Source organism: Equus asinus, chromosome 3 (assembly GCF_041296235.1).
Source record: "Equus asinus isolate D_3611 breed Donkey chromosome 3, EquAss-T2T_v2, whole genome shotgun sequence".
In the NCBI taxonomy this organism is placed as follows: domain Eukaryota; kingdom Metazoa; phylum Chordata; class Mammalia; order Perissodactyla; family Equidae; genus Equus; species Equus asinus.
In genome coordinates, this window is record NC_091792.1 from 87,534,890 (window position 1) to 87,551,114 (window position 16,225).

General features: G+C 34.9%; 1 protein-coding gene across 3 annotated transcripts in view; it reads right to left on the minus strand.

Moving 5' to 3' along the window:
* Nucleotides 1-16,225, minus strand: part of GRID2 (glutamate ionotropic receptor delta type subunit 2) — a 1,392,659-nt gene that overhangs the window by 564,101 nt on the left and 812,333 nt on the right. For all 3 annotated transcript variants that reach the window (XM_070505363.1, XM_070505362.1, XM_014838689.3), the window contains exons 5-7: nucleotides 16,045-16,098; nucleotides 7,995-8,168; nucleotides 908-1,069 (exon numbers count right to left, since the gene is read on the minus strand). In XM_070505363.1, the coding sequence (XP_070361464.1) occupies nucleotides 908-1,069; nucleotides 7,995-8,168; nucleotides 16,045-16,098 (390 nt within the window). The remainder of the gene's footprint in view (nucleotides 1-907; nucleotides 1,070-7,994; nucleotides 8,169-16,044; nucleotides 16,099-16,225) is intronic.

The following is a 16,225-nucleotide window of genomic DNA, read 5'->3' on the forward strand; positions in this document are numbered from 1 at the left end:
TTTTAGAGTTTTCTCTGGCTTTCTAAATGCATTCATATTTCATTTGACTAGCTATTTCTCTTTGTGTTTCAGGAGAGAAAGGCAAACATATGCAGCAAGAAAAAGGATGAGTAAAATAAAGAACATAAACTTCCAAATGGCTGTCTCCTTTGTGTAAAGGGTACAGGAGGAATTTGTTTGTTTTATTAATCATTTCATGTGAAATTCAAGAAGCTGTGTGAGACAAACTGAAAATGCCAGCAAGGATGACATGACAAAGAGGCTAATAAACTGCAGAAGTCTTATACCGTTGAGAGGAGCTAAACAACATAAACTGCCTTCTGGGAATGGAACAGGTAGCTAAGCCAAAGCGTGTCACAGCCAGGCTAAACGCCACAGTGGCAGCAAAAAAGAATGCTGTCGTTGAGTACCCAAAACAGGCTCAAGGCTGCAAAATATTAACTACCTACGAATTATATCTTTACTGTAAGATAAATTAACGATCCTCATATCCAGTGTCTTACCATGTATGATCTCAGAGAAAAACAGCTAGATCTAGTGTTTATTTTTTTCAGTTGATGGTGTAGTTTAAAGGAAAAAAAACCCAACTTTTTGTACTTTATGACAGGCATCAAATTAATTTGAGCATTTCTAACCCTAATAACATAACCAAAGCAATTAAAAAATATTTCAACCACTATATCTTTACTTGCATGAAATTCCCTTACAAACACATAACGGCTCTCTGTCTTACATATGTGCGTGACTTTTTGACCTTTTTTTTTTAATATTGCATTTCTCCATTATACTGTTTTCTGCTCTGAATGGCAGCAATATTAATGAGGAAAAGAAATCCTTCTAAAAGATATCTCATCAAACATCTCTTTACACGAAAATTCGGAAGAGTGAGCTGCTTGTCAGAAGTTACCTTCTTGATGGTCTCCAGCATGGAGCGCCCTCCCTGCCAGGGCTTGGAGTTCTTTCTGATACATGACAAACTTGCCATGCTGTGCCACTTTCGGTCCTCCAGCTTCTTATGAAAAGCATTAGCAAGCAGAAGCACCGTGTCATATATGTAAAGGTTTGAAATCTGGAAAGACATTAGACAGCAGTCATTAGAATCACTGACGCCAACCGTCAGAATAAGGAGAAAATCGTCAGCTCAGCCGCTTCCGTTCATGGCATAGATAGCTGGTTTACTGGGTTATTTATTAATCAGAAGTTTTCTTTTTTCATTTCCTTGGCAATTTTGCCACTGAGAAAGAAGTCTTGTCTGATTGTATGCCTCAATTGCTTTTTCAGCTTATTTAGGTGTGAAAGAGAAGATAAAAATGAGAAGTTTCGATCGCAGCAAGGCTGTTAGTATCAGACCTTAGAAAATCACTGGCCCTTATTTCTTTCTGAGGAGGTAAAGATCTAAGAGCTTCTGATTGGAAGGGCAAACTGAATAATACATTTCTGAATATGTCAAGTTTTTGCATTCTGGTTATTCAGACGGAGATATCAACTTGGTCCTACGTGGAAGATGAGTGTCAGAGACGCAGAAAAAGGAAGCAGCCATCTGTGTGTACGTGTGTGTCTATGGGGATTCAGTAATGAGAAAATGAGAGGAAACAGCATCATTCATAAATATTACAATGGTCAAGGATCTATACAAAATTATCTAGGTATATACACGCGTTGTAATTCATTAACAAGACAAACACCGAAAACTGTTAACTGTTTGTGGACATGTGTTTATATTAACACTTTCTTCTAAGGTTACCGTGTTATCTTCTTTCTGTATAGATTGAAAAATGAATTATAGAAATGTTTGCCAAGATCTATTGCACTCTTAGACTCAACTCTTGCCAGAACTACTATCCTTACTGTTACTTACCCTGTGTTTATTTTTCAAAGAAATTAGAAATATTTAGAAAATATAAACAACCAGAGGTAGCTAAAGCCAATAAAAGCTGTTAAATGTTATATTATTCCCTCTCTGAAGGAAAAAAATCTAACATAAAATAGAAAATGAGAAATTAACATAGCTCTGAAAATTAAATTCATCTTAAAACATTTACATTTTTCTCAGATTTTTTAAGTGTCTTGTTATCATAGTTTTCCCTGAAAACAAAGAAGACAGTCTGTTGCTTGCCCTTTGGTTATAATTAATCATGAAAGAAATTATGAGATTGTCTGCCCACATCAAAGAATGGTATTAAGCTTCAGCTATTAGGGTAATGAGAGTTTGATGCTATGAACAACTAATACTAAGTGCTTCCTAACAGTGCCTTGTGAGTTTTCTTTCATTGCTAGGTAAATCTTTAATCATTTGTGTTGGTTAAGCATTATTTTATGTGCATAATACTTATGGGAAATAGGCTTTCTTTGGAGAGACATTGAACACTCTTATGCGCTATGTGAAATACCAGTTTGCTCTTTATGAGGAAATGTTAGGGCAGGCTATTCTCACCCTCAGTCCCCTGCCCCTCCCGCTGCCAGATAATTACTAGAGAGACTGGCAGGTTTGGCTGAAACCTGCCGTGAACCGAGAGAGAGACTTGAAGTTAGAAGTAGTCGACGAATCAAAATTCAGTCTGATTTAGATTATGAAAACCCAAAAGGAAACATGAAGGATGAGTGGGCCGTACTCAAAAATCCAGGACAAATATTTTGATGATTTCTCAATAATCTGCAACAATCTGGCCTTTCCTAACCTCTCCTGGTTCCACTGCCTCAAACTTGCTTGCTCTTTCCTCTCTCGCTTTATGTTGCTTCTCCCTCTGACTGATTGCTTTAAGTGTGTAGATAAGATCGTTGTGGTGGCATCTTTTGATGTCTCTTTATCTTTCTCCAACTAGTTAACTTCTTCTAATATTCAATTCATAGGTGAATCCTACCCTGACAAATTCTCAGGGCCCTCCCCCTTCCCTGTCTATCTGGGCACTCCTCTTCTCATCTCCCATGACAGTCAGTGCAGACCTCTGTGGAAGCAGCTCACAATGCTATGATTTTTTTTCATCTGACTTTCACACAAGAATATGAGTTCCTATTCGACATATTATACATATTTGTCCCCTTTGTACTTTTGTTTCCCTTATTTTTTATTTTCCCTTGACTTAGCCTAGAGCCTAGACATATTTGGTTTTTGGTAGATAGTTGTCAAATAAGACAAAGGAAAAAAGTCAAGTGTAACATCAGGTAGGTTTAACAGAAGTTGAGACGTGAGAAACCTGGCAACTTGGTTCCTTCCAAACCTGACACTTCTGTGACCCAGTCTCTTTTGCATACCTTGAGGCCTGTACTTTGAGCATCCATGCTAGTCTTAAAGGTGAGTGCTTTGTATTCTATAAGTGACAGATGTTTCAACAAATGACTGCCTCTCCTCATTTGCCCACATTCCAAACTGTGGGATCATAAGGGGGTGGTGACACTCTCTGAGCTTCCTATTACTCCATCTATTACTTCTTTCTCAGGCAAGTGCCTGTTCTCTTTTGAGGTTCATTATCTTTCACACCCCACACTATATAGCCTCTTTCTGCCATCATCCACTGACCTCTTGGTCACTCTTTATTCAAGCGGTTTTTGACCCCTTCCTCACAATGATCCCAAACTATCTCCCAGAATCTACAATTCCAACACAGATGATCTTCACTTCTACTCTGGCCACAACCAACCCACATGACTGCTTACTGGACACAAACACCTCCTCTAACATCTTAAACTCCTGTATCCCGCCATCTGACCAATCTTTTCTCTCTACCTTACCATCACTACACTTGCTTTCTGACTTCACTAAACCACCAGCACCCACCTCCTCTACGTGACGACCTTCCAATATTTGACACCATCTATCACTTGCCCTGAAGCATCCTCTTCCCTTCAGTTGTTCATTATCTGTAGTAATTTCTAGGCTGCTCATCATCTCAGTGTTCTTCCTCTGTCCTTCTCTTATTTTTCAATGTTTCTGTTCAAAGTTTAGTTCTCAGAACTGACGCATTATTGCAGAGGTGATCTGACTAGCAGAGTGTAGTATAAGGACTTATCTCTCTTGATCTTAGCAAAATACTTCTGACATAGAGACCAAGATTGCATTAGAATGGCTCAGAGCAAATACGACTTGTGCTATGCTCACACCAAATTTGCTTCATCTTAATCACCTTAAACAGCTGTCAAACCAGCTCTCATCCATCTAGGCTTCCTGTAATTCACTTTGAACTTATACTTTGTTTCTGTGAAATTTCAAATTTTAGGCTTATTATTTAGAGAAGATTAATAATTTGGATCTTGATTATGTAAGACAACATAAGCTTTCTCTCCTAGCTTTATGTCATTTACAAATCTGATGGGCATACTTTATTCATTTGCATTTGTGTAGTGATGAACATTTTGAAAATATTAAGTCCAAGGACAGAATCTCTGGATGACCATAGAGTTCCTTGGACTCCAAATGTAGAATATTTATCAGTGTGGATGAATACTCCTATAGTTCCAGACTTCTCAAACTGAGAGTAAAAGAAGCCCCGTGGTAAGCTGCAGACACCAGATGTCCTCAAAGATACAGAATGTATCTGAGCCATATTCTAGGCATACCAATTTGGCTTGAAGATTTGGAGAAAAAAATGAAGCAATTTAACTGATACATTATTTGAAATATTTTTAATTTTAAGGAAACTCATATGTTATAACTTTGGAAGAAAATAATGAGACTTTAACATATTTTGAAGTTTTTTTTTAATCTTAAGCCAGAGTGTTGACTGTCTTCTGTTCTTACGAACGTTTTGGTGAAATGTTTGAATGACATGACTCTATCTAGACTTTTTAATGTCTTCCCATAAGGATTTCATGAGAAAATTTTTCTAACGCTACATAAAAGTCAACATACAATAAACAGATTTATAGTGTTCTCCCAATCTAAAAAAATTATTAAATAGGATCTAGTTTGGCAGTGCTTGTTCTTAAGGGAGTCCTATTGTCTTATTCGAAGTGCTCCAAACCATATATTTAATAGTATATTCTACAGTTTATCTAAATATTAATTTTTAGTATATTAAACTCTGATTGTTAGAATCTTTTCTCTTTCCTTTTGAAAATTGGGACAATACACCAATGTCTGGTACTCAGGTCCTCTTCCCAAGTATTTCTCTAGTATTTCTAAATTGTAATATTGTGACCATATCTGCTGGTTTGTTTACTGCTCTGAGCAATTATTTTTCAGGCCTCATTTTAAAGCAGTAAGGCATACACTCACCATCTCCAAAACCCTGCTCTTTCTAAACCAGTGGTTTATTTTTTTAATGACTTTTATTCTAACCTTTCCCATCTGAAGACACTTTTTCTTAAATGGAAAAAACAGAAGCAAAAGGATTTGAATGTTTCTATTTTCTCTCCATTAGCGGCCAAGTTAACATTAGTTTCGCCAATCAGTAAAAGTCTTACTTCCTTCTTGCTTCATATATTGCTAAAAACTCTCTTTCTAGCTAACAGGTTTATTTCACATTTATTTTGCACCTTCAGATAATCCTGGATTTTAGTCTTCCTGGCACTAATTTAAAGATTTAGGAAATTTGTTTTTTGTTCTTTCTACATCTTACTTCACTTTGTGGGTACCTTAAAATATATAACCACCCAGAAATCTCCACACAGGCTCACGGTGCCCTCTTCTCCTCTGTTGTGTTGATTATTGTGATTTTATAGTTGGGGTTTCTATGTTTAGAGCTCACTTGAGTCATATTTTTATTTTCTCTGAGGTTTTTTTTTTAATTGTACCCAACTGATAAGATGTGAGTCTGTCTGAGCTCATATTCACCTGTATTTGTTTTCATGGACTCCATATCCAGAGAGTTACTTTTCTTGGGGGCCTCTCAGAACCCTCTACTCCCAAACGTTCGGTAAGTATTTTTCTTGTTGCTTTCTTTAACTTCAGTGAGAGAAAATTTTCACCAAGGCAAGCTTCTATATCAAATGCTGTGTTTTAGCGGAACATTTTAAATTCAAGAGCCCTGCATTTAGACTCAATTATATAAATCTTCACATATAAAAGTTTCTGTCAGTTTTCCTTTTATATATTAAACATTTAGTCAAATTCTATTGCATAAAATAGAGAAGTTAATATGGAATAAATCCTCGAAGAAAAAGTAATTGCCCTGTTTTCTTCCATGTGTGGGCCTGAGGGGAGTAAGAAGACGATATGGGCTAGGGGGGGTGTGCTTCCTGTACGTCCTTAATTCTTCAGATAGGTCTGGGAATTAAAGATAAATAACATATTTGCTCCCTGATTTCAAGGACCTCATTAATTGAATTGGAAGGATTATGCTTTTAGGTGAATGTGCTTTAAAATACTGTGTAGCGACTTTCTGCTTTCCCAGTTTCTACATTTCCTGCTGCTTCTTTTGACTGGAACAGCCTTGAATCTCTCATAATTTTCTAAATGCAAGTCCTTCCATGTTTTTCTCTATCTAAAATTCTATCATTTTCACATCAATTATACTCATGCTCAATTAATATGAAAAGATGGGTCATTATAATAAGATTGGCAATAAAAATTAAACAGGCCTCGTTTAGGGTTCAGAGTGGCTTACTTTGACCATTGCCTTTTCCTTAACTACATTCAAATCCAGAAATATCCACAAAGGTGCACAGCACTGTGGGAGGTATGACAGGGGAAGTAAGGACAGGTGATTACTTTATGGGATTTTATGATGCCAGGTTCTGGAGGGAACCTATTCTAAAAGAGCTTAAACAAGAACAGAAAGTTCTATGAGCAATGATCCTGGAGCCAGCTGCCTGGCAAATACATACTGCCCATTACAATGGTAATAAGATGAAGAAATGGTTCAATAAATGGTTACTCATCTAAAACAAAATTCAAAGCTGACTAAAGATGGGGAGGCTGTGGAGCTATCTTTCAAAAGAAGTAGTTTGCAAAATCACTTTATTTATCTAGTATTGTTAAGGATAAGCTAGTTCTCCTACTAGTTATATTTTCAAACTGTTCAAAATGAACATCTCTAAGTACTAAAACTTTTTTGATATAAAACATTTTAAAAGAATAGGTTTCTAAAATATATCCTATGTTTTTTTGATCTTTGTTGATATCTCAAGGTTATTGTTTAAATATTAACTAATATGCTAGCAGTACACTACAGTGATACCCTTAGGAACTGTTTTATGACAGAGTTGTTTTTATGGGAAAAGGCCTACACTGATAGGATATTTGAATTAGTGTATCAGATTGTTTTCCTTTTTTCCTGTTTCTTGCTTGCTAGAGAGTGCTCCTTATGGCACCCTGCTTGTTGTCGATGTGCCTGCCTTTTGTAACCATCCCCCGCCGCTTCAAATTGACATAGTGAGATAGCCAGTGTAAAGAGAAATAAAACAAAAATATCTGATAGGATTTTCCTTAAAAAAAAGAAATAGGCTCCAAGTGAGTATTTAAAAGGCATCCTTACGGGTAAGCTGCAGGGGCTTGGTGTTCTCTGTTTTGCTGCTCAGAGATTTTATTTATTTACTTTCAAATTCTTTGTTGTATTCTGAAAATCAAAGGTTTCAGCTATATCCCATCTGATTTGGTTATGACTGTATAACACTAAGCATTTTTGCATTGCTAAATAGTTTTTTGGTGAAGTTCTTCAAATTGGAGACTAATCTTTGAGAAAAACAAATTTCTATGTGCACATTATGCCAGAAAATTCAAGTAAATTTGTTAGCTTAATAATTTGGAATTAGGCATTAAGAAGTATTAATCACAAACTCTATCATGGGAAATGCTATGGACCTACTTGCTGAGAAGAAAATATCCTTTATTCATTATATTTTTATTAAACAAGTAGATATTTTGCTACAATGAGGTCAAAAGGATCAAAGACATGAATTCTTAACACTCTCCCCATCAGACTTATTTAACTACTGGAGGAGAATAGTTCAGAAAATGCAAACGTGTATAATTCTGAATCTAATGCAACTCAAAAAGCTCTCTCTACAACCGGCCAACAAAGCAGCTTGACAGAAATACTGCGGCACTTAGAATATACCTCCATATTCTGAGCAAATGGATCCTTTGGATCACACAATGTTGAAGATATTCGGTGGTTGCCACGGAAACATCGCTGACTTATATTCTGGGGGACTGGAAATGTCTGCCGAATGATGGTTAACCTTCCAATTGACCTTCTTACAAGTTCCTGTACGTCCACATCGTTTATTTCCTATAAGATAAAATAGCAGATGGAAGAATAAGAAATGCTTTAATAAAGTAACAGAAACACAAAACTATTAATGAGTTGTCATCTAGAAAAGCTAAGGGATTCTGTTACTGTAATACATTTGCTTAAGGCTTAGCACACATTCGCGTGAAAAAAACAATACATGTTCACTAAAATGATCAACTCATTTGTAGGTGCTGTCTGTGCTTTAAATTATATACGTTAATGATGAAATAACTCAAATGCAGCAATTGACTTAAATAAACTTTATTAATAATAAGTTTATAATCTATTCTGTTGAACATTTTGGAAAAATATTTGTTGTCTAAACATCAAAAAAGGTCACAAAATAAGTGACTATTATACTTTATTATTCATTAATGGATTTCAAGGTACTTTGAGTACCTAGGAAGATAGTCGAAATGTTAAGAGTAACATACATTGTTTTAAGCAATGAAAACTGGTATTCTTAAATAAGGCAAGTAGAGAGAGCAAGAGGGGATATTACTTTTTAACACTTTTCCCAATGATTTCTTAGAACTATCGGTGTACGGAATGGATTAAACAAAGTGCTAACTGCTGAATGTATAAGGATATAACTGTGGTCTTGACATAAAGATGAAAAATTCTGTTGGCTAATACAGTGTGAAACAGATGAGTGAGTGAAGAATCCTAATGCTCTTTATCCAAATTAATGTTACTTTGCATACGAGTGTTTGCCAAACTCAAAGAAATGAATTTTATGCTTCCTTCTCCCCTGACCTACCAACTCCAGACTTAAATTTTAAGGTTTGGTTAAATCATGGATGTAGAAGTAACAAAAATGAAATAATATTTTTATAACATACATCTGTTCTAACTGGAATTTGTCAGAATAGAAGTGATAGAATAAATCTTCTTTTTAAGGGGGTCTTTACTAAAGCAGTTTGTGCTCATAGAGTCCATTTGGAACCTTTTAAACGAATAAAGCCTTTGCAATTAACATATTATTGGTTTCCACAGATTCTTATGGCAATAGAAATGAAAGATTTGACACGAGATAAATTTTGGACTATGGTGAACGTTTCTCAGTTTTGATTCAAAGAATTATTGCAGAATAATGAAAGAGTAAAAGACTATTTACAGGTGTAAATTTTCTTCTTTTCCTTACTGGACTAATCACATAGTATTCTTCCTTATAGCATACATTAGCTTTAAAATTTATCCTTTATTTATGATCTTTCTGAAATATAGATTTGCTGAAAATAAAATAACACCTGCCATCAGCTGTATCCAGCATAATATCCTGGATTTCTGGTCGATTAATCCTTAATGCACCATAAAAAATGGCTTTTCTCAGTTTAAAATGCCATCTTTTTCCTTTAGTCTGTGTCATTTCACTGGCCACCAAAAATTCTGTCCGGCAAAAACAGGTCACTTTTTAATTCTCTGTCATCTACACTCAAAACAGAATTAAACAGTGTCCTGTCAACTCCATTTTAACCTGAACTTTAAGTGGAAATATTTTTAAGTTAATTAATATTGCTATTCAATGTATTTACATTTTTCCAAATTCCATATTGCACAATTTTCATTTAAAACGCAGTGAAAAATTCTACCACTTTTCTCATGATATTAACTAAATTTTGTTATACTTGTGGTCTTTTTTCTTAAGCAATACTAAGATTTATCAACATTTTATCAAACTACACCGTTTCTACTTGCTCCCCCCATGATGAACTGTAAATCAGCACATTAGAATAAAAACTTGCATTAATTAAGTTCCTGCTATATATTAGGCAAAATGCTAAACACTTTAGCAATTATTTCATTTTCTACTAAAAACTACATTCTGGTTCAGAGACTGTTGTTCTCAATCTATAAATAAAGAATCTGGGAGAGTCCAGGCTCTTCATTTAAAATCCTCTTTATTCATACTATGAATGTATAAATGTCATCAAAAGAGATGTTCTCTTGAGTAAGTATGCAAGAAATCCAAATTTCCTTAAAGAAATTATCTAGATTAATATTCATGAATGATAAGAATTAAAACTATAAAGATATATTATTCCAGCATTTAATAGCCTGATGATTCCATAAGGAATGATAAAACCATTGACAAAGCGCCATGTCTTTAAGAAGACTATTTTCAAATCCGTAAAAACGGATGATTACCTTTTATAGGTTCCAAAAGCTGAAGTTCTCAGGTATCTAAGTAACTAAACTATATCTGAGGAAATGTCAGTTTGAATTGAATATATTTTGCCTATTATTATTTGGCGAAGGGAAAATAAAGCAATTTTCTGGGAGGAAAGAATCTGCCATTCTGAAGGAAGCTAACAGTCTGTCTCAAAAAATTCACTTGCAGTTTCAGTTTTGACATCTGATCTCAAAAATAGTTTGGTAGTGATATGAAAACGTGATTAGGCAGCTATTTTATATTTACAGAACTTTACGTCTGCATTTCAAAAGGTGCATTCAAGAGTGACAGATGTAATGTTATATAAATGCTGAAAGCCAAGCGAACGCTTAGTCTATGAAGAGAGCTTTTTAAATGAAAAAAAATCCACGAGTGAACTTCTGTATTAAAATATGAAACTATTGTATAATCGATTAGAATCTGTATTGTTCTAATGCTCTGAATTTTAAAGACCTTTAAACCATTTGATCTTTTTAAGTAGTCATGTGAGGAACTAGTTCACCAAACACTCACTCTCCCAAGGCCCCAGTGCTACCAAATGTGCTAATCTCTATAAAGACACACAGAAATTCCTGATTCTTACAGAATTTAAAGAATTTAAATTATAAAATTATTTGTCCATTTTCTAATCTTTATTTGAATGGTATTTTTATGAAATAGGAATTAATCTTGCAATAAAAAAGGAACAACTATGTTTTAGCGTACCAAATTTTTCTCTATTTTACTTCTGTAGGAGCAAGGCATACAGTGTTTTTTCCCAAAAATAATTTAAATGAATAATCAAAAATTATTAAGACTCGAGTCAATATATCCCAGAAAATATTCATATTCACTTTGCTGTGATAGTTTAATGTAGGGTGAACCCTGAACTGTGTAAGAGCGAAGGAAGAAAAAAGCTTAAATATCTGTTAGGGATACAGCTCCATCCAGAAAGAGCCACTTCCTGGAACAAATCTTTCAGGAGGTTTGTATCACTCCTGAATCTTTGTAGGCTATCAGCTTTAAGCTTAAATTAATAGAATTCCAGGGAAGGAAAGACTCTCAAAATCCATTAGATCAGATCCCAAGCTACACTGTATAGACCATTTCAGAGAAGGGATCCCTTCCTCCTTTTCCCATTCTTTTATCTCAGCATCTAAGGAAGTTCCTGGCTCTTAGTAGGTATTCAAAAGTTGATGATAAATGAAAAACTGAATGAATGAATGGCAAGGTTTCACCAAACTACCTTCTGAACATAAATATCTGAAATTTTAAGTCTAGACACCGTGATGTTTTAATAACTTTAACAATTCTGAATAAAGCAGATTTTAGTAATGATATGAAGCCGTGTACCATGTGGTGTGATTTGAAAAGATTATGCTTTTGTTGTTGTTGTTTTTGCTAATATGTTTATATTCTTCATGCTTTAGCAAAGATGATCCTCTGATGCTTCCATAAAGTTTAACATTAATGTGAAATAATTACACAAACATTATGTTGAAGTATGGAGCAAAACCAACTGTAGGCTATATACCAGCAGGAAGAGGAGCAGAATGGCAACTTTCTGCTTGACAGATCAGTAGCGAGCAGTCAATTAATCACTAAACTAGGAAAAATGAAAAACATCCATTACACATATAGGCTTTTTTCATCTCAACAACAACATCTTCCCCTTAACTGCAGAAGTCCGCAGTGATTAACATAGAACGTTGACTTAAAGTTATTTAAATAAGAAGTCAGGACACCAAAGGTCAGGTTCAGCACTATCAGGGAATAGCAGCGGACATATAGCATTATGCTTCTTGCAGCTCTGAACAGTGTATATCTTCCGATCTGAACTTCTAACTTTTGTAAAACTTAAATAAAGTCCTGAGCCATCTGCTTCAGGACCCTGAAGGGATGACAATACTTATTTGAAAAGGCTGTTCTGAGCTCGATGCACTGATTGCAGGGAGAAGATAAATACCATTACCAGCTACTAACACATGATTGATGACACCATATGAGCTAGCGCAGCCTCTCATTATTACAGCACACTTAATGCAAATGAAAAAAATATATTGTTTTCAAATTTCCACATCAATTTGTATCATGATGCATAATGCCAACTTTGATTTATATCCCTCTCTAAAAAACTATTGGTGCAATAAGATTAAATAAATGTTTGCAACCCATTTTAAAATCAGCAACAAAAATAGTAACTACACAAACCAAACTAGACAGATTCATGATTTCCATGTTCAGTCAAAATGGACATTTGCACATTGTTGGGTTTTTTGCTGTCGTTTTTGTTACTTTTGGAGTTTATTAGCTTCCTAGAAAATTTCAGAAATCCATGTTTCTTCTTTCACTGAATCTAGGGTAAATTACAATTAATACACTATAAATTTGTATAAACAAGACTGTAAATGAAGTAAAAGGCAGTGAGTCAAGTTTCCTAAGGCATATTTCCGAGAGAATGTGGTGGCTGAATGGAATCATGTGGAAGTAAGAGTTGTTAAAGAGAAAAACCACAGGCCCAAAATGGCGTCACTTGTGCTAAAGCCCATGATCCCAAACCTAGACTGAATACCTGACCCCACTGCGGTGTCCACCTTCCACAGGAATGCAATCTTAATGGACCACTCTGGAATTTCCTGACTAACTGAGGTAATCTGCGTGATGAAACCCATGCTCTTCCCTTTCGCCAAAAGAGGATGCCCCACCCTGAAACTATTGTTTCTTTACTTTTGTTAATACCTTCTTGCCCCACCCTCTTTCTGCTTATAAATGTCTTCCATTTTGTGCAGCTCCTTGGAGTATCTCTACTTGCTAGATGGGATGCTGCCAATTAATAAATGGTAGAATAAAGTCGATTAGATCTTCAGATTTACTTAATTGAATTTTGTTTTTTAACAGAGCGTTGACCACAGATACACTGGACAATGATGGTTTTTCTTAGGGATGAGAATACAGAAAACACGCTTAATCTCTGAGTTTTAACCTAGTTTCTATAAAAATAATAATCCATATGAACAGTGTGGGCTGTGAACATTGCATTTTTCAAAGGCTAAGAGGTACTGACTTGTCCAAAAGAAATGACACCTCTGCTCAAGGACTAGTAAGGAGGCTGTGGGTAGAAAAGAGACAGGGTTTCAGTAATGGTAAAGGTGAAGTTATAAATAGTTATGACAGATTACAGTAGAAAACCCAAGTGTGAAAGAGGAGAAAAGTATTGAGGTCTTCTACACTGTCTTCCATACTTCTAACATGTATTGTTATTTACTGGTTAGATTGCTTTGTGTGGATGTTTTATTTTGCAGAATAGTGGCCCAAATTATGGAACATCCATTTAAAGACTGTATTTGCCCTCCTAACATTTTAAGAAATGAACTTTAATAAGTTCCCCAAAATGAGTCATAATGTTTATGAAAGATACAGCAAAATATAAAACCGCTATTCTTTCTGAGATATTCATCACCACTGAAATACATGCTCGTCTACTCAGTCAGCCTTCCTCTGTGTAATATGAAGGAGTGTTCTCTTCCACACACAAGTCGACACGTAAGCAGTAGACAGATGACCACTGGTGTTCTGGGGAGCTCTACCTGGGTTCATACTTTTAAGATTCAGGTACAGTTTTAGAAGTTAAATTGGATATGTAAAAAAATTAATTCAGGGGTCACTTCTGCAATCTTACCAAAGAATAGAAGGGAATGGGCATTTCCATTTAATGATTATAAGTATCAATTGGTTTGATTGATCCATGTCGCTAAGGGGGAAAGAAATCGGTACTTTTCCCTAACCAGCTCTATCACGTGAACATGCAAAATGACTCCAGCTTATTTTACATCAGGGAATCTATGTAGTCTGTTCCCCATTATTAAGTGGGTGAGACAAAAATAAGAAATTAGGAGGACTCTCTATTTCAAAAAATAGTAATCTAGAAAATTATTAAACTAAAGACCAAAACTAATAGGATAAAATGCTCCCATAAGATTAAAATTGAGGGAGCAGAAATTTTGAAACTATAATCTATAAGGACAATTAACAAATAAAGGAAAACAAAGCAAAAAAACCCAAACCTTTGCACTGGAAAAGACTAAGTTTTAAATCCCATTATCACCATTTAATAGGTGTGTAATATTTGGCAAACTGTTTAATTTATTTGGATCTTAGATTCCTTGCAGAAAAAATAGAAATGAAAATATCTAATTTGAAAAGTTATTATGACGGTTTGCAAAGCTTCCCTTTTCCCTTCCCTCTATCCTGCTGTTTAGTCTTTCTAGATGGAAAATTGAGAGATATTAGAAAGTTAGAAGGTATAAAGACTTTATTGCAAAGCAGATCTCACACATACATGTTCCCTGTGGGGATCTCAGAAGAATACATCTTAATTTGACATGAGAAATTACGGTGACAAATCATGTGGACCTAAAGTTTGGCAGATCAAAAACAGGCTTGTAAGATGTTTCCAGTATCTTTACACCAAAGTAAAGAACCATCAATGGGGCTAAATTTCCATCAATGAAGTGTGGTTAGGAGAAACGACTTGAAACTGGGAATCATTTTTATTTTGCTGTGTGAAGAGAGGCAAATCATTTCCCCTCAATGTACCTCATTCCCTCAATACTTCATAGAATAATGTTTAGTATTCAACAAAATAATGTGTGAGCAAGTGATCTGTGAACTTTAATGTGCTACGATCATTTCTGCAGTACCATTTATTGTCACTTGTCAGGCACTGTGTTAATAAGAGCATTAGATAATATCTCACTTAATTTTTATTATGAACCCGCAAAGTAAACGTTATTACACTTACTATACAAATAAAAGGACTGAGGCACAGGATGATTATACTATATACCATAGTAACACAGCTAACCAATTTTATAGCCAGGATTGAGCCTATCTTGTTGACTGCAAAACCAGAATTCTTACTCAAAATTCTATTTGTCCCTGAGACAAAATGTATTATTCTATAATTCAATATTTAGTGTCTGTTGACAAATAACTCATTATTTTTATTCATAAGTAATAGATACGATTGAATGCCAGGTCTTGTTGAGGACAAACCCACGTGATCTCATTATTTGTCCATGACTGATGTGCTCATTGTCCTTTTCAACTCTGACAGGCAGGTGCTAATGGAACAACTTAGTTCTCAGGGCTCTCATGTTTCAACATAATTTTAAAATTTTAAAATTTTTAATTTTTACGTATTGTCTTTACAAAGATCAAAAACTTTCACAAGGAATTTGACAAGTTGATGGATTTTAAAACAGTTGTATTTCTTTATGAAAAGAAAAAATCCATTCTTATTTATTCATATTCATATGCTGAACTATTTAATCCTTGTGTAAAGGGGGAGTGATATAAAAGTTCTAGAAATAACATTAAAATACAAATGGAACACAAGCACTCCACTGGGAGGAATTCACTTTGCTTACAAAGAAGAACTGTACTTTTCATAAAGATGATCTCCCAAAGCAGGCAGCGTGTGCCAACAGAAAATGCTAGAGGATGCTCAGTGGGGAGGTGTACTGCACTTATTTTATTCATACAAAGCCCTTTATAATTTTTAAAAACTCCTTATTCTATTTTTATTTAACATCATTCACTCAGTAAACTGGAAGCTTACTTTGTGTTGTTTCCTTTTAGAAATTCAAGGCCATAGGAATGCTGTGACTATACACGTGAAAACAGGACCCAGAACTGACAAAAAGGTCTAGTTGGCTTTACCTCATTTATAATGATCCAGTGACAGTCAAAGGCAACCAAATTAGTCTCCACAACCTAGAATAGAAAACAAACCAGTCATCAGTAAGCATTAGTCACGAAAAACAGACCAAATTTCAAATGGCGAAAAATGAATTAGCTGTTAGAAAGGTCTTCGTTATTCAATTGAAGATGGAAAACTGTA